Raw genomic sequence first — 19,610 nt, 5'->3', positions numbered from 1 at the left:
AACACATTGTTAGATGGGGTATCCGTGTATTATCTCCAAGCCATTCTTTTGCCTTCTATGTTTCTGGGGGAGTCTAAAGCTGTGATCACATCGGATGCCTGCGCCTTTTTTCTATTGTTTTCAATGGCCTCCAAACTACGTGCCTCACATTTTTTCGGGCGCTCTCAGTTGAAATAATTTCAACTTTAGCTGCGGAGCGCACCAACGTCAATGTCACCTTCTTGTAGACCGACCAATCAAATCAACCGAGGGGAGTGATTACAAATCAGAAGTATCTGAAGACAAATCTACAGCAAAACAAACCAATGGAGGAGAAGCAACATACAACAAAATGTCATAGGCAGAGATGGGGGTTATAATCTAAGAGGGAAATTTAATTTAAAACAACCTATTGTCCGTACTCTCAAAAGCAAGTGCATCTCAGTTTGTGGGGTATCCATTTGGAATGGCCTTGATGTAGCAATAAAAACAAGTAATACTATTGAAATGTTTAAATGCAGATATAAACAGGAATTCTTGGACAAGTATAAGTTAGAGGAGCTTGAAAATAACGTGAACTAGTATTTTTGTAATTATTTATTTATCTTTTTATCTTTTATCTTTCTAGTGGATATGTATATTATCTTTTGATATTGATAGATAACTTATTACATATTAATATGATATTGTAAGGAAGAGGCAGGACCAGATAAGCTTTGCTTCTTTCTGTCCCTTCTCGAACAAAACCATTTGTCTTGAGCTATGTTGATTATTGCTTCCATGTCTAGGAAGATATAATTAATTTTATTTGTATTTTATTTATTTAAATTTTTTCCGTTTGTGTTATTTTCTGTTATTCCAAATTTGTGTGTTTATGGTTGAAAATGTTCGAGATAGGCAGCCGGGTAGCGCAGCGGACTAAGCGTCTGTCTACCACCACAGATACAGTGGGATCGAATCCAGCTGTGGTGCTTCCGGGTTGGCCGACCGTCCATACTAACACAATTGGCAGTGTTAGCGCCTGCACAGCAAGGGAAGGATCTGGGAGAGGTAGTGTGACCTTCCACACGTTACACTGTCCCAGTGAGAGTCCGCGCTGCCAGGTGAAAAGAAGCGGTGGGCTGGGTACACATGTGTCGGAGGAAGCGTGCGATAGTCTCCGCCCTCCCAGACCGACGGTAGGGGGTAGAGTGCGCAATGGCCAGGAAGGGGATTGGGAATTGGCATAACGACTAACATTGGGAGGGGAGAAAAACGGAAAAAGAAGGGGGGAAAAGATAATTAAAAAGAAATAAAAATGTTCGAGATAAATAAAGATCAAATCAAAGCTAGTTTCCAACAAACCTTGTTTGTACAGATTCCCGGTGAGTAACATACCGTTAATACTATCTATGTTGAAAACGCATCGATAGTAGCCGACGTTAGCGTTAGTTAGTTATCAATGCTTTTTTTTTTGTTATCAATGCTAATGGTAATAATTTATGTAACGTTAGCTGAGGTACCAACTGTAATTAGTGGTATGCCCTCTGCACTTTAAATTCTCTATGTACACCGTCGCGCCTCACATTTGAGCGCAAGAAAAAGGTGTCAAATCTGATCACAGCCTGAGTCTGTAAAGTACCCTAATAAACCCTGTGCTTTTTGCATTAATTGACCATATTCACCATTTTGACCATTTAGTTTTTATGTCATGCTCAGGTTGGGATTCCTTTCCACCCTGTTCCCACCAAATGGTGCAATTGGTGGCCTTTCCCTGTTGTTACACTGCTCCCAAGTGCCTCTAACACTGCTGTTAGAATGCTTTCTGCGCCATTGATGATTAGACCCCCCACAAGACCCCTCAACCTGTAGACAAATCTTCAACCACCTCAGTGATCATCATCCTTTGTTATTGTGACAAACAGTAACACTACCTGGGAAAGGATTTGTAAACGTGTCATAAGCTGGGATCTATCCTAGTGCAGCGTAATATTCTAGTTTCTGTTTCATAGTCACACCACTTAACCCCCCTTCACTCTGGCAGACATAGGGTATTAAGAGGATCATGTAGCTTTAATCTGGTCCATACTGAGACCAGGAAGGATGTAACATAAAAAGAGGTTGCTAGTCAAGAACCAGTGAATCAGTCGACCAGAACTGCCATCAACTACTCCACCCTTTGTTGAAGCTTTCCAAAAACAGCACTTGTGACTACTGGCTAATTTTGAACTACATAATGTCTCTGACAAATCACATGATATGAAAGCCAATGAAGTACAATCGACGTGAGGATCCTATTCAAATTAAATTAAATGTATTTGTATAGCCCGAAATCACAAGGAATTGCCCCTGTGGGCTTTACAGGTCAATAAGAAACATCATAATAGATCCAGAACAAAAACTACCATAAAATCCACAATTTTGCAACACCCCCAGACTTTCCCCAATGAAGGTGAGGAACAACTCCCTAAAACCTAGCAATAGGGGGGAAACACCACAGTGGAGGGGAGAAACCTCAGATGGGCTGTTCAAAGGGGATCCCCCAGCAGGATGTCAGTGATATTATAGTGTTGCTATGGATGATAGATGGATGGAGAATAGAACAAGCTAATAATTGGTATGTATGTATATACTGTACATGTAATAAAACACATATACATACATGGTAGCAATAGTATCTAAAGTACATAAGAACATTTTAAAATTAAAATAAAATAGAGCTAAGAACAAAAAAGCATAGGAATCTATTCCCAATAACAACATGATGTGGATCCGCGCCAAAATATGTGTTACCAAAACATTCCCATGACGAAGTCACAAAGTGGGCAGGAGTACTATATGTACAGTATATACAGTACATATCCTCCCTACAGTCGATAGAAGTACTATATTCTCCCTACAGTCGATAGAAGTACTATATACTCCCTGCAGTCCATAGAAGTACTATATCCCCTACAGTACATATAAGTACTATATCCACATCCTACAGTACACATAAGTACTATATCCCCTACAGTCCATATACGTACTATATCCTCCCTACAGTACACATAAGTACTATATCCCCTACAGTCCATATACGTACTATATCATCCCTACAGTACATAGAAGTACTATATCCCCTACAGTACATATAAGTACTATATCCACATCTTACAGTACACATAAGTACTATATCCCCTACAGTCCATATAAGTACTATATCCTCCCTACAGTCCATATAAGTACTATATCCCGACCCCTACAGTCCATATAAGTACTATATCCCGACCCCTACAGTACACATAAGTACTATATCCCGACCCCTACAGTACATATAAGTACTATATCCCCTACATTACATAGAAGTACTATATCCCCCTCCTAGAATACATATAAGTACTATATCCCCTACATTACATAGAAGTACTATACCCCCCTCCTAGAATACATATAAGTACTATATCCTCCCTACAGTCCATATAAGTACTATATCCCCTACAGTCCATATAAGTACTATATCCCGACCCCTACAGTACATATAAGTACTATATCCCCATACAGTACATATAAGTACTATATCCCGACTCCTACAGTACATATAAGTACTATATCCCGACTCCTACAGTACATATAAGTACTATATCCCCCTCCTACAGTACATATAAGTACTATATCCAACTACAGTACATAGAAGTACTATATCCTACCTACAATACATAGAAGTACTATATCCCCTTACAGTACATATAAGTACTATATCCTCCCTACAGTACATAGACGTACTATATCCCCATACAGTACATAGAAGTACTATATTCTGTTACAGTACATAGAAGTACTATATCCTCCCATCTACCCACGCGTTGGGTGTTCTGAATATAACCCCAGCACTGCCCTCCTCAAGCAGCGTGAGGCAGGAGAGAGGATTACCCACCATGGCTGCAGTGCCATTACTCAGACCTTTTCACAAAGGCTTAGCCAGTACAGAGCTTGTGACCTTAACCTCAGTGACCCAGTCATCACGGATCACAGCCAAACTGAACTAAAAGCCTTGGCTTTCACCAGAGCTACCCACTCACAGTCACACGCTACTGCAAGCTAGTCAAGAGAGTGTGGGAGCTCTGCCTTATTTAGGACCGTCAAGAGATCCCTTATCAGAGATATGCTTATATGATTGTCATGAAAATAAGTCATTCAGCATGACAAAAAGCACAAGAAATGATAAATCGGCCAAAAAAAAAGTCTTAATCGATTAAGGCCAAAGCAACAGTCCAGTACTTATTTCTACATCAACTGAAAATAGTGAGAGCCATTCCGTCCCCAGGACATAGACTTCACATAGTCCTCAATACTAACATGGTTTTTCAATTAGGCAATATAATTGATGTCCAGGAACCTGCCCTTTGTGTCCATATTAGAACAAACACACTCCACGAACAAAACCCTGAAGCGAAAACCTTTTCAAGTATTTGATTTGAGGTAGATTCAGCTTCATCAACAGTCAACTCTACTGTATGCAGGCACTTGTAAATTATACAAAAGGTGCCTTATTGCAAGTTCAGGTCAACAGGTCAGGACAACTCACATATTTGGTTTTAATTGTATATTTAATATATGACAATGGGAATGCAATGACATTTTTTGCGGTGAATGGATCTGCTTTTATGTACTCCCGGTGCATTTGATACAGTAGATCATCTTTAGCTCTTACAAAGGTTGTGTAATATTGGTTTAAATGGAAAGGTTTGTGATTGGTTTCAGAATTATTTATTTGAGAGACTTCAGTGTGAGAAGTCCGGGAGTGGCCAGTCTGAATTCTTGCCAGGAACAATGGGTGTTCAGCAGGGATCAATTGTGGGTCCTGTTCTCTTCACAATGTATATTAATGAATCATGATAATGAATCTTCATTGAGTGGCTGTCAAGTAAATTTTTTGACACTAATCAGCTATTGTGTATGGTATTGCTGATTCTGTACAATTAGGCATTGAAAACCTGCAACTTTCATTTTATGCTCTACAGAATACGCTTATTAATCTTAACCTCTTAAGCCCGAGCGGTCCAGTACCAGTACAAGATTTATATCACGCCATAAACCCATCAATACAGAACGTATTAATTAATGTTGCATTTATATTATTAGTGAAATATGAGTTTATAGAAATCTCAGCGCATCGAAAAAGGCGCTTATTGACGCAAGTACTTGGCACAACCTAACTTGAGTGCATTCTTTTGAGAGAAGAGACCCAGGGCTTTCGATGGGCTTTCAAAAAAAAAGAAAAAAACTACACTTCCCAGCTCATGCCAGCCCCTGTCAATTATCTGACTTCTAGCGTGAAGCTTTTTTTTCCCCCTTCATTTTCAGAATCATATCTCACGGGTGGAACAAACCTGAACGTTATTGCCATAAAATAGAACACACTTAGTTTCTCTACCTTTCTGTGAACGTCGTTGCAATCTGATGAAAAATGGCGGAGCAATTTACATTATAAAAAAGTAACTGTACTTATAGTAGATTTCATTCACGGTTTTTGCTGCCCTGTCAGGGGTGCCTGGTGGTACTAAATCCAGATTGAACTCTGCCATTGGAAAGGGGAGATTTGGCCCAATCCATAGATGTGTGACTTGGCCATAATAAGGTAATTTATAGGCTTGATATTCTATATTCTATAATAATATATCAAATTGCATGTGTCCGGATGGCAGAATTCAGTACTGTATCTACAGAATAATCATCTGCCCTCTATTCATTTGCTTCGATTTTTTTTACACGTGATCTCAAGAAGGTGCTGAATGAGCTGAATTTTTCATGTCTGGTAAATTTTAGCATGGTGTTATTCACAGTCAAAGATGAAAAAAGAAAAGAAAATTGATATTCTCCTTTGGTTCATTACAATTTACTCAAGCCTAGTAACAGACACAATATTCCTGACACTGGGAATACATTCCCTGAGATCCATAGATGTCCCTAGATACCAAGAACATGCAAATGGACCTTGTAGAAGTGGAGCAATCTTCCATTTACTTAGGTATTTATCTTTTGGCGAATATAATTACTATATCCCCCTCCTACAGTACATTGAAGTACTATATCCTCATACATAACATATAAGTACTACATCCCACTACAGTATATATAATTCCTATATCCCCCTACAGTACATAGAAGTAATATAACCCCTTACAGTACATATAAGTACTATATCTTCCCCACAGTACATATAAGTACCATATCCCCCTCCTACAGTACATAGAAGTACTATATCCCCCTCCTACAGTACATATAAGTACTATATCACCATACTAGAAGTACTATATCCCCTTACAGTACATAGAAGTACTATATCTTCCCCACAGTACATATAAGTACTATATCCCCCTCCAACAGTACATAGAAGTACTATATCACCATACAGTACATAGAAGTACTATATCCCCTATAGTACATAGAAGTACTATATCCCCTATAGTAAATAGAAGTACTATATCCCCTTACAGTACATAGAAGTACTATATCTTCCCCACAGTACATATAAGTACTATATCCCCCTCCAACAGTACATAGAAGTACTATATCGTATATCCCCATACAGTGCATAGAAGTACTATATAGACTAGAGCAACACAGAAGCAGCAGAGCATGGCCATAGAGCAACACAAGTGAGCATAGAGCAACACAGATGAGCATAGAGCAACACAGGTGAGCATAGAGCAACACAGGTGAGCATAGAGCAACACAAGTGAGCATAGAGCAACACAGGTGAGCATAGAGCAACACAGATGAGCATAGAGCAACACAGGTGAGCATAGAGCAACACAGATGAGCATAGAGCAACACAAGTGAGCATAGAGCAACACAGGTGAGCATAGAGCAACACAGGTGAGCATAGAGCAACACAGATGAGCATAGAGCAACACAGGTGAGCATAGAGCAACACAGATGAGCATAGAGCAACACAAATGAGCATAGAGCAACACAGGTGAGCATAGAGCAACACAGGTGAGCATAGAGCAACACAAGTGAGCATAGAGCAACACAGGTGAGCATAGAGCAACACATATGAGCATAGAGCAACACAGATGAGCATAGAGCAACACAGATGAGCATAGAGCAACACAGATGAGCATAGAGCAACACAGATGAGCATAGAGCAACACAGGTGAGCATAGAGCAACACAGATGAGCATAGAGCAACACAAGTGAGCATAGAGCAACACAGATGAGCATAGAGCAACACAGATGAGCATAGAGCAACACAAGTGAGCATAGAGCAACACAGATGAGCATAGAGCAACACAGGTGAGCATAGAGCAACACAGGTGAGCATAGAGCAACACAAGTGAGCATAGAGCAACACAGCTGAGCATAGAGCAACACAGGTGAGCATAGAGCAACACAGATGAGCATAGAGCAACACAAGTGAGCATAGAGCAACACAGGTGAGCATAGAGCAACACAGGTGAGCATAGAGCAACACAGGTGAGCATAGAGCAACACAGGTGAGCATAGAGCAACACAGATGAGCATAGAGCAACACAAATGAGCATAGAGCAACACAGGTGAGCATAGAGCAACACAGGTGAGCATAGAGCAACACAAGTGAGCATAGAGCAACACAGGTGAGCATAGAGCAACACAGATGAGCATAGAGCAACACAGATGAGCATAGAGCAACACAGATGAGCATAGAGCAACACAGATGAGCATAGAGCAACACAGGTGAGCATAGAGCAACACAGATGAGCATAGAGCAACACAGATGAGCATAGAGCAACACAGATGAGCATAGAGCAACACAGGTGAGCATAGAGCAACACAGATGAGCATAGAGCAACACAAGTGAGCATAGAGCAACACAGATGAGCATAGAGCAACACAGATGAGCATAGAGCAACACAAGTGAGCATAGAGCAACACAGATGAGCATAGAGCAACACAGGTGAGCATAGAGCAACACAAGTGAGCATAGAGCAACACAGGTGAGCATAGAGCAACACAAGTGAGCATAGAGCAACACAGCTGAGCATAGAGCAACACAGGTGAGCATAGAGCAACACAGATGAGCATAGAGCAACACAGGTGAGCATAGAGCAACACAGGTGAGCATAGAGCAACACAGGTGAGCATAGAGCAACACAGCAGAAGCATGAGCATAGAACACACACAGAACAGGTCGCTCCTCTTGGTCTAAAGAGAATGTTCTCTTAGTGAAGCGTGCGGCTGAAGCTGATCCAGGGTCAGCTAGTTCAACACGTTGTAATCTCTTGTGTGTATACAGGCAGGTCCAGCACTCACCCAGGAGGGCAGGCACAGCCAGGCACACACGGTTCGTGTGACGAGCAGGTGAGGTTGAGCAGGAAGGACACGCAGGTCTGTTCACAGGCCAGTCCTCTACCCAGCATGTGTCCATCTCCAGTACAGTCCTGGTACACCTGACCCAATGGGCACAGTTTGGCTGTGGGAAGAGAATGAACCAAATAATAATGTATTATATATACCATTTGAGAAATGTTCCATCTATTTCTGCAAGTGCTAGGAAAGCACATTGTGAAATGTCATCTTGTAAAATATTAACATTTTAGAGGATGAGAATATTTGTATTTCTGACACATTGATTAATCATATTGAGGTATGCACCATAGTGAATGAGAGAAAAGCCTCAGTGAGACATCAGCCCACTGATTATTTCAAGATAAAGAAATAAGACGTGTATGAATTATATTGGATGGATCTAATGTCGTCAAAGCAACTTACCAGTGTTGTTGCTTTGGGACACGAGTTTACCATTCTGACAAACCCTGAAGGGAAAGACAGAAGCGTTACTTAAGTTTAAACACTGAGATGTTTCATCTGCTTTCACTGTTTTTCATTCTTTGGTGGCTGAGATGAAGAGGTAAAGTAAAGTACACCACTGTAAGCACCTTTCGATACAGTTCAGTAACAAAGTGCTTCACAAACTCTTAAGATCAAAATAAAAAAAACTTGTGCAATGAAAAATACACCTTTTACATAAATTACCTGTAACAGGTTAAGAAAATGACTGTTTTGGGGCTTCTGAAAAATCTGCAAGTGATTCGGCTGATCTAATACTTAGGAGGGTATTTCCAGAGTCTATGTCACTGACAGGAATATTGGTAGCCTATACAAATAGGTGGTATAGAGTTTACTTTGTATGTATATCCAGTGCCTATGAATCGGGGTAAGAATTTACAGTATATTATGTATATGGTTTCTCACTGCTTGAGTGCATATTAATATATAATGGTATGTAATGTATATTGTACTATGTATGACTCCATAATGATTAGGAATGCTGTATAGTATAGTAGTAATATGTTTGATATAAAGTATTTGACTTTTAATACCACTTGGTTGCTCGTCTGTAAATGTCTTATCTGTTGTCATTTGTATGTTATGTGTGGACCCCAGGAAGAGTAGCTGATGTTTTGCATCAGCTAATGCGGATCCTAATCAAATCATAAATCATGGGCAGCTACTGCAAAAGCACAGTCACCTTCTGATTTCCTGATTTGACTGCAGCAGATCAGTAATATAGAGAGTGGTGCCTGACCGTCTCGCATGTGGAAAGTAGTCAAAAGAAGGGTCTTACTGAACACCTGCAGAGGTCAAGATCACATCCCCTGGTTCATAGTCCGCCCCCAGGAAGCCACAGGGACACTCGTACCTATGGAAACACAAAGATAAATACACACAGAGACACACACACGCACATAATTCACCACATATGTATGCACACATGCACACAAACACACAATTAGACTAGGGGTGGAAATCACCAGAGGCCCCACGATACAATATTATCGTGATGGCTGACCTCTATTAGTCGAATAGTCGACTAATCGATCGAAAGGAGCCGTAGTGGACTGCCAACCTCTTAGTCGAATGCAAAAATATATATAAAAAATCTAATATTATTACAGTAGGCCTATATATTCTTTTTGTTATCATTTTTTCCAAAAGCAAAGAGGCCTAGAAGCGTGGCTAACGCTAATAGTGCGCATACCAGCGAGGCTAACTGCCTAAGAAAACGGGCACAGAGGCACTGAAAGAGGATTTCACCCATCTAATGAACACACTAGACTAGACAAAATCAAGATGTATCCATCAGTGGACCAATTGCATGCTTTCGCAGAGGACAAGAAGTCTTCAGTCGACTCCTTCAGACATTAAGCACCCCCCACAGCCCAAATGGAATGATTAAAAAAAAGAAAAGTTATTATTATAAATCTTTTTTTTTGTCTTTTTATTTTTTGTCGACTATCGGCATATTTTGGCCAATCAAAGTCGACTATACAAATCCTTAGTCAGGGACAGGCCTACATGATACTAGAGTCACCATATTGTAATATCACAACGGAAAACATCTGCAATAAAAAAAGAATATATATATACCGGTAGATCATTTTTTTGATCTAATAAGTCTGTTCACCTCATTCCAATCATTTTTATTGCAGTGAAATGGGATTGTCAATTTAGCAAGTATGCTAAAATGGCGGAGCGAACCAAGTCGTGCTAAACTTGGTTTTTTTTAGCGGAGGCTAAAAGCCTTTGTAACATATAGGCCAGCGCCACACATCAGGCTCTGTATTACAAATTCTTTCTCACTGGTTATCAGATATCTGTGTCGTCCCCAGCTTGAGTGGTGATGAATGGGGGGGTTTCACGGCGAATTCCTTGATGTAACTCTAGCACATGGTAAGTACAGCGCCGGGCTACAGTAGGATGTAAAACCAGCGGACATTTAAGGGGAATTAAGCTGCATGTCTTCCAGCGCAAAAGGAGTTGAAAGAGAGAAGCACAACCACTGGGGTCCAGCAGGTCCATAACGTCTGTCGGGAACGAGACTAAGGACTCCCACTTAAAGTCTGACCTAAACTACGGAGCAAATACAAATATCACTTTGTGAGGAATTGTTTCGTTGTGCTACTCTAGCCAGCGGCGTGGCGCTAGCCAGTAAGCCATTTACACGTGGTGTACACTACTACTCAAAGAGTCGAGCAACAGAGCGGGCGTCTGAAAGTGTTTCGCTACTCAATGTGGCCTATTGCTAATTGATTTGACATTTGAATGGTCTAAACCTGGATATGCAACCGTGCTGCACAAACTATTTATATATTATATAAATAAAATATACTGTAGTGTCATCAGAGTAGACCTGCTTTAAAATCCCGGTGCAGGTTTTACATTGAAATAAAAACCTTTTCACGATAAAGAAAATAACAGTATTATTGTTCAGAGAGTACTGATTGCACTCCGCCACCTGTGCCAATCTCACCTGGGCACACAGGTGTGTGTGCGGCTACTGTAGAAGGTGTCCCCTGGGCAAACACACCCCTCCACACACTCCTCTCCACAATGCTGCGGGATGGACAGGGCGGAGCAACGGCGTTGGCATGACGACACACACGTCCCGTACTCCATCGTCTCTGGACACTCGACCGCTACGGGGAGAGAGACGTGAGAGATGTTTCATCACAAACCACTGGACACAATATGAAGTAATTAATGGTAAATGGACCGCAGTCATATAGGGCTTTTATCCAAAATACAACTTGTGCCTCGTGTTCACCCATTCACTCACACGCACACACGTAAACCCATGGCAGAGGCAACCTTGCGAGACGCCAACCTGCTCGTTGGGAGCACTTAGGGGCTCCATGTCTTGCTCAAGGACACTTTAACAGCGGGGATCGAACCGGGAACCGTAGGATTACTGGATAACCGCTCTACCTCCCCTGAATTAAATAAAGTGCTTAACACTCCTTAACACATTCTGCACCATAAACGAGTTAACTCGTTATTGGCCGCCATGCGTTGAGCGCCAGAAACTTGTTTTTGGGATCGTTGTTTCGTTTATTCGCTATATCTATTCATAATTCATAGCTGCAGCCTCTGGTATCCTCTTCAGAGCCTGTCTGAGCTGGCAGACGGTCAACACCGCCCTCTACTGCCAGGCGGAGCTATTGCATCTCATTGAAAATGGGTTGGTGTGTTTTAGGAGGCGATCTAAGGCGATTGTGAAATGGTCTGTAGTGTGGTGCGGACCCCCACGAGCATTATTTGGAATTGCGATCAGATATTTGGATTATCTCTTTTGCATTACATCAGATACAAGGTAAGAAGATTATATATAAATTTGATCGTTGATCTGACATTTATTTCTACCGCGATCACAGCTATATGTGTGGACCGTGTATGGCTGTTTACCGTTGGCTGTGGTGGGCGGGGAATGCGAGCGCCCCGCTACGACGGCCATTTCATGTATGGACGAGGAGATATAATAATGATAATCTAGCGTTGATTTCAGGATGATTAGATAATCAGCCGAAAAATTACAACGTGATGACTGGATTACAGTAAAACGCCCTTTTCTCACCTTTTTCCCGGTATAAAACGGAAATGTACAGATGAAAAAACAATCTGTCTCGGGCATGTTGACTAGAAGCAACTCACTGAGACCCGACGGCGTTATTAGACTCATAGATATAATATAAGATATATTTTAAGCACTCGCAAATGTCACAGTCTAAAACTATATCCATTGAATAAAGACCTGGCCGATGAATGTGGTATCAGCACCCCGTGGTGCTGGTGGTCAATGTGTTAAGTATCTGTTTACTGTCGGCCTGTCACATTTACCATACACAGCATTCAGCTTACTATCATCATTCTCACTGTCAATTACAAAGCATGACATAAATGGTAAATGGTGCATTCATATAGCGCTTTTATCTAAAGTGCTTTACAACTTTGTTCCTCACATTCACCCATGTGAGCCACTGTCGCCCCGCAACATTAAAAAGGTACAGAATCCTCTACGTAAAAAAAGAAAAAGATGTCACAACACTCACCGCATTCGGGCACGTGAGATCGGAACTCGACGACGATGCCGTACTTGCGGCAGTGGCGTGCGTAGTGGGCCAGGGCGGAGCAGAGGCAGGGCGTGCCGCACTTACAGGTGTCGGAGCGGCACTGCTGGTGGAAGGGCATGGGACTTAGGTACTCGTGGCACGCGGAGAACAGCTCCTGGTTCAACACATCACACATCTCCGAGGCGTAGGATGCTGCAGGTGGACGGAGAGAAGGGGAGAAGGGAAAGTGCAGAGAGAAGGGAAAGTGTGGAGAGAAGGGGAGAAGGGAAAGTGTGGAGAGAAGGGGAGAAGGGAAAGTGTGGAGAGAAGGGAAAGTGTGGAGAGAAGGGGAGAAGGGAAAATGTGGAGAGAAGGGGAGAAGGGAAAGTGTGGAGAGAATGGAAAGTGTGGAGAGAAGGGGAGAAGGGAAAATGTGGAGAGAAGGGGAGAAGGGAAAGTGTGGAGAGAAGGGAAAGTGTGGAGAGAAGGGGAGAAGGGAAAGTGCAGAGAGAAGGGAAAGTGTGGAGAGAAGGGAAAGTGTGGAGAGAAGGGAAAGTGAGGAGAGAAGGGGAGACAGGAAAGTGTGGAGAGAAGGGGAGAAGGGAAAGTGTGGAGAGAAGGGGAGAAGGGAAAGTGTGGAGAGAAGGGAAAGTGTGGAGAGAAGGGGAGAAGGGAAAGTGTGGAGTGAAGGGAAAGTGGGGAGAGAAGGGAAAGTGTGGAGAGAAGGGGAGAAGGGAAAGTGTGGAGAGAAGGGGAGAAGGGAAAGTGTGGAGAGAAGGGAAAGTGTGGAGAGAAGGGGAGAAGGGAAAGTGTGGAGAGAAGGGAAAGTGTGGAAAGAAGGGAAAGTGTGGAGAGAAGGGGAGAAGGGAAAGTGTGGAGCGAAGGGAAAGTGTGGAGCGAAGGGGAGAAGGGAAAGTGTGGAGAGAAGGGGAGAAGGGAAATTGTGGAGCGAAGGGAAAGTGTGGAGTGAAGGGAAAGTGTGGAGATAAGGGGAGATGGCAAAGTGTGGAGAGAAGGGAAAGTGTGGAAAGAAGGGAAAGTGTGGAGAGAAGGGGAGAAGAGAAAGTGTGGAGAGAATGGAAAGTGTGGAGAGAAGGGGAGAAGGGAAAATGTGGAGAGAAGGGGAGAAGGGAAAGTGTGGAGAGAAGGGAAAGTGTGGAGAGAAGGGGAGAAGGGAAAATGTGGAGAGAAGGGGAGAAGGGAAAGTGTGGAGAGAATGGAAAGTGTGGAGAGAAGGGGAGAAGGGAAAATGTGGAGAGAAGGGGAGAAGGGAAAGTGTGGAGAGAAGGGAAAGTGTGGAGAGAAGGGGAGAAGGGAAAGTGTGGAGAGAAGGGGAATTGTGGAGAGAAGGGAAAGTGAGGAGAGAAGGGAAAGTGAGGAGAGAAGGGAAAGTGTGGAGAGAAGGGGAGACGGGAAAGTGTGGAGAGAAGGGGAGAAGGGAAAGTGTGGAGAGAAGGGGAGAAGGGAAAGTGTGGAGAGAAGGGAAAGTGTGGAGAGAAGGGGAGAAGGGAAAGTGTGGAGAGAAGGGGAGAAGGGAAAGTGTGGAGAGAAGGGAAAGTGTGGAGAGAAGGGAAAGTGTGGAGCGAAGGGGAGAAGGGAAAGTGTGGAGCGAAGGGAAAGTGTGGAGATAAGGGGAGATGGCAAAGTGTGGAGAGAAGGGAAAGTGTGGAGCGAAGGGGAATTGTGGAGCGAAAGGAAAGTGTGGAGATAATAGGAGAAGGGAAAGTGTGGAGAGAAGGGAAAGTGTGGAGAGAAGGGGAGAAGGGAAAGTGTGGAGAGAAGGGAAAGTGTGGAGAGAAGGGAAAGTGTGGAGAGAAGGGGAGAAGGGAAAGTGTGGAGAGAAGGGAAAGTGTGGAGAGAAGGGAAAGTGTGGAGAGAAGGGGAGAAGGGAAAGTGTGGAGAAAAGGGGAGAAGGGAAAGTGTGGAGAGAAGGGAAAGTGTGGAGAGAAGGGGAGAAGGGAAAGTGTGGAGAGAAGGGGAGAAGGGAAAGTGTGGAGAGAAGGGAAAGTGTGGAGAGAAGGGAAAGTGTGGAGCGAAGGGGAGAAGGGAAAGTGTGGAGCGAAGGGAAAGTGTGGAGATAAGGGGAGATGGCAAAGTGTGGAGAGAAGGGAAAGTGTGGAGCGAAGGGGAATTGTGGAGCGAAAGGAAAGTGTGGAGATAATAGGAGAAGGGAAAGTGTGGAGAGAAGGGAAAGTGTGGAGAGAAGGGGAGAAGGGAAAGTGTGGAGAGAAGGGAAAGTGTGGAGAGAAGGGAAAGTGTGGAGAGAAGGGGAGAAGGGAAAGTGTGGAGAGAAGGGAAAGTGTGGAGAGAAGGGAAAGTGTGGAGAGAAGGGGAGAAGGGAAAGTGTGGAGAAAAGGGGAGAAGGGAAAGTGTGGAGAGAAGGGAAATTGTGGAGCGAAGGGAAAGTGTGGAGCGAAGGGGAGAAGGGAAAGTGTGGAGAGAAGGGGAGAAGGGAAAGTGTGGAGAGAAGGGGAGAAGGGAAAGTGTGGAGAGAAGGGAAATTGTGGAGCGAAGGGAAAGTGTGGAGCGAAGGGGAGAAGGGAAAGTGTGGAGCGAAGGGAAAGTGTGGAGAGAAGGGGAGAAGGGAAAGTGTGGAGCGAAGGGAAAGTGTGGAGCGAAGGGGAATTGTGGAGTGAAAGGAAAGTGTGGAGATAATGGGAGAAGGGAAAGTGTGGAGAGAAGGGAAATTGTGGAGCGAAGGGAAAGTGTGGAGCGAAGGGGAGAAGGGAAAGTGTGGAGCGAAGGGAAAGTGTGGAGATAAGGGGAGATGGCAAAGTGTGGAGAGAAGGGAAAGTGTGGAGAGAAGGGGAGAAGGGAAAGTGTGGAGCGAAGGGAAAGTGTGGAGCGAAGGGGAATTGTGGAGCGAAAGGAAAGTGTGGAGCGAAGGGAAAGTGTGGAGATAATGGGAGATGGCAAAGTGCGAGAGAAGGGAAAGTGTGGAGAGAAGGGAAAGTGTGGAGAGAAGGGGAGAAGGGAAAGTGTGGAGAGAAGGGGAGAAGGGAAATTGTGGAGCGAAGGGAAAGTGTGGAGCGAAGGGGAGAAGGGAAAGTGTGGAGCGAAGGGAAAGTGTGGAGAGAAGGGAAAGTGTGGAGAGAAGGGGAGAAGGCAAAGTGCGAGAGAAGGGAAGAGGAGAAAGTGCGGAGAGAAGGGGAGAAGGGAAAGTGCAGAGAGAAGGGGAGAAGGGAAAGTGCGGAGATAAGGGAAAGTGCGGACAGAAGGGGAGAAGGGAAAGTGTGGAGAGAAGGGAGGAGAGTGGAAGCCATGGGTGCAGGGAAGAAGGTCAGAAGGTTGACCAGTGAAAGAGGGTGTCAATTGTCTGGTATTAAACATAGTTTTTTTTACCAGTACGAGATTGATATCATGCCATAAAAAGATGAATACAGAACGTATTAATCTATATTGCGTTTCTTTTTCAAATGTAGCAAGAATAAAGACCCTAACCCTGTCCGCCAAAGTGTATATTTTCAGCACTACATTTGTTTACCAATGATTTTAACCTGTTAAGCTGTAGCCCTATTTTCAGAAATTTCGTCTAAAGGTACATGCCTAAGTAAATGGAAGATTGCTCTACTTCTACAAGGTCAATTTGCATGTTCTTGGTATCTAGGAACATCTAGGGACCTGGGGGTATGTATTTCCAGTGTCAGAAATATTGTGTCTGTTACTAGGCTTGAGTAAATTGTAATGAAAAAAAGGAGAATATAAATTATGATTTATTTTTGCATCTGTGCCGGTGAATAACACCATGAAAACATTGAGGTTCTTTTGATTTGGCTCACTGAGCTCATTCACCACATTATTGAGATCAAATGTACAAAAGATCTAAGCAAATGAATAAAGGGAAGATGATTAAACAGAAGGATTTGTAGATACAGTAATAAATGATAATCGATGAGGCGGCTGAGTGGCGCAGTGGGCAAGGCGCTCGCCACTGACGCAGGAGATGCTGGTATCGAGCCCACAATTGGCAGTGTTAGAGGGTGGGAAAGCCGGTGGGTGGGGATTGGACGTTGTGGACAGCGACTCCTACAGGTCGGTTGGGTGACGCCGGTACGGCGGAAACAGGAAGTATCGGGGGCAGCGTGAGCCTCCCACGCGTTACTTCTCACCACTGAGAGTTTGAGCTGTTGCGGTGAAAAGATGCGACAGGCTGCCTCGTGTACCGGAGGGGACACGTGATGCAAGGCTTCTATCCTCACTACAGCTGACCAGTGGGAGGCATAGTCTAGCAACGTTCAAGACAGGGGAGGGAAGAATTGGAAATACGAAATTGGGATGGGAGAAAAATAGAAAATAAGGAGAAAAATTGGATAAAAAAAAATTATAATCGATTTTAATTATGAATTCATATTTGACCTTGAACTTGACCTTGACCTTATTGTGTCCAAATCATACATCTATGGATAGGGAAAAGGCACCTCTTTCCAATGGCAGGGTTAAATGTGGATTTATACATTTCCTCATGGTTTTACGATAAAAGAGATATAATTAGCATTTTTCCGATAAATTCTTATTTTCGGTCAATCTTGCAAAACATCGGTAAAAATGAAAATATACACTTTGACTGCTGTTTTGATAGGGTTATGGTCTTTTCTCTTGACAAAAAAGAAGAAAAAAAACATTAACCTCTTAAAATTTAAGGCCCCACATGTGGGCCCTCATGAGGACAATTCGTGACGCGCCACTTTGCCGACCTCTAGCGCCTGGGGTGTGCATTTCTTTTAATACAATATATAGATAGAATTAAAGCCCTATTTGTTGCCTGTCAATTTCAGGTGACAAAATCCGTTCAGCGGTTCTCGAGTTACATGCCGATATGTGAGGCGTGCGCCAAAGTACACATTACCACCCCCGACCTCCGGGGGCTCTAGCTCCGTCAATCATTTGGCGATCTCGAAATGTTTGGACAGAGTCGTAGCCAATGAGTGTGGCTTTCCAATGATACCCCATGATATGATAATTGTGGATCTAATACGGTCTCTATTGATCGATTTATGATAAAGAAAAGCAGGGTCCCCCAATTGGGGGACCTTACGGCTTAACAGGTGTTATTTGCAAAGTTATGAGTTGATAAATATCTCGGTGCATCCCGGCGGAAATAAAGGAAGCTGGCATATGTGTATGTGTGTGTAGTCTTTTGAAAGAAGAGACCAAGGGATTTCGATGGGTTTTCAAATTTCATAAAACTACACTTCCCAGCTCACGCCAGCCTCTGTCAATCATCTGACTTCTAGTGTGAAGTTTTTTCTCACAACGTTATTGCCATAAAATAGAACATAGTTCGTTTCTTTACCTTTCTGTGAATGTCTAGCAAAAAAACGCGTTGCAATCTGATGATAAATGGCAGAGCTATTTGCCCGCCTGGTGGTACTAATTCCAGATTGAACTCTGCCATTGGAAAGGGGAGATTTGGCTCGATTCATAGATGTGTGACTTGGACATAATAAGGTCATTTATAGGCCTGATATTCTATATTCTCTATATTCATATTTCAAATTGCATGTGTCCGGATGGCAGAATTCAGTACTGTATCTACAAAACCCCTGTAAATCATCTGCCCTTTATTCATTTGCTTACAGTAGATTCTTTGTACACATGCATCTCAAGAAAGTGCTGACATTTTTCATGTCTGGTACATTTTAGCATGGTGTTATTCACTGTCAAAGATGAAAAAAGATAATTGATATTCTCCTTTGGTTCATTACAATTTACTCAAGCCTAGTAACAGACACAATATTACTGACACTGGGAATACATTCCCTGAGATCCATAGATGTCCCTAGATACCAAGAACATGTAAATGGACCTTGTAGAAGTGGAGCAATCTTCCATTTATTTAGGTATATTTTTTGGCAAATTTTCTGAAAATATGGCTAGGGCTTAAGAGGTTAAATGGACTGCATTCATATAGCAGCTTTTATCCAAAGCGATTTACAATTTATGCCTCACATTCACCCACTCAATGACATATTCACACACCGACGGCAGAGGCAATAATGCAAGGTGCCAACCTGCTCATCGGGAGCAATTAGGGGTTAAGCGTCTTGCGCAAGGACACTTCGACACGCTGCCAGACGTGGGAATCGAACCGGGAATCTTCCGATTACCAGACTACCGCTCTACCTCCTGAGCCACTGTCGCCCCAATATTAGAAGGTAATACAATGCAATATTACGTTATTACAACTCTGTAGATACATCTGATTAGCACTACACTCAGTAGTACTAATTTATATATTTTATACCCAGTTTAATCACCTGTACATTTTATATTGCTGTTGCACTTTACTGTTACATTTGTACTCTGGTTGGATGCCAAACTTATTTTCGTTTTTTACTGTACTTGTGCTGCATGATGACAATTAATTTGAATGTAAATCTAATCTATTTGAATTGAAGATTGATTGTAGCGTGAACCTCGTGAACCTCGTGAACCTTCGGTTTAAGTTCCGTTCTAGTCTAGTTGGCAAATGGTAGAACTCACCGGCCTGCTGGTGCGTATCACACGGGTCCAGCTGGGGGAGGCTGTGGCTGGGGGCGCAGGCAGAGGACACCCTCCAGGCGTTGCCAAACAGTTGCGGGGTGCTCTCTATCATCCCCGAGGGGGACCTGCAGGAGCACAGAGCGGGGCTCAGTGACAACAGCGTGGGGGGGGGGGGGGGGGGGACAGACCGAGGGGACGGGCTGAGACAGATTTATTTCTTTTTCTATATCCTTTTTTGCTCGATGGTGACCCGCTCGGGGGGGGGGGGGGGGGCGAGATCAGCCCCTCATGGTGGCCAGATGGTGTTGGTTGGTG

At 43.3% G+C, this 19,610-nt stretch overlaps 1 protein-coding gene across 1 annotated transcript in view; it reads right to left on the bottom strand.

Annotated features, from left to right (window-relative positions):
- The window catches only part of otog (otogelin), a gene marked incomplete at both ends in the record, with an annotated part of 175,701 nt that overhangs the window by 96,245 nt on the left and 59,846 nt on the right, over positions 1–19,610 (bottom strand). The window contains 6 exons of the mRNA XM_084337666.1: positions 8,236–8,395; positions 8,695–8,738; positions 9,551–9,625; positions 11,237–11,402; positions 12,813–13,025; positions 19,296–19,420. Of these exons, the coding sequence (XP_084193792.1) occupies positions 8,236–8,395; positions 8,695–8,738; positions 9,551–9,625; positions 11,237–11,402; positions 12,813–13,025; positions 19,296–19,420 (783 nt within the window). The remainder of the gene's footprint in view (positions 1–8,235; positions 8,396–8,694; positions 8,739–9,550; positions 9,626–11,236; positions 11,403–12,812; positions 13,026–19,295; positions 19,421–19,610) is intronic.

Source organism: Notolepis coatsorum, assembly GCF_963971535.1.
Source record: "Notolepis coatsorum genome assembly, chromosome: 20".
Lineage (NCBI taxonomy): Eukaryota > Metazoa > Chordata > Actinopteri > Aulopiformes > Paralepididae > Notolepis > Notolepis coatsorum.
This window is presented reverse-complemented; position numbering and strand designations above follow the sequence as displayed.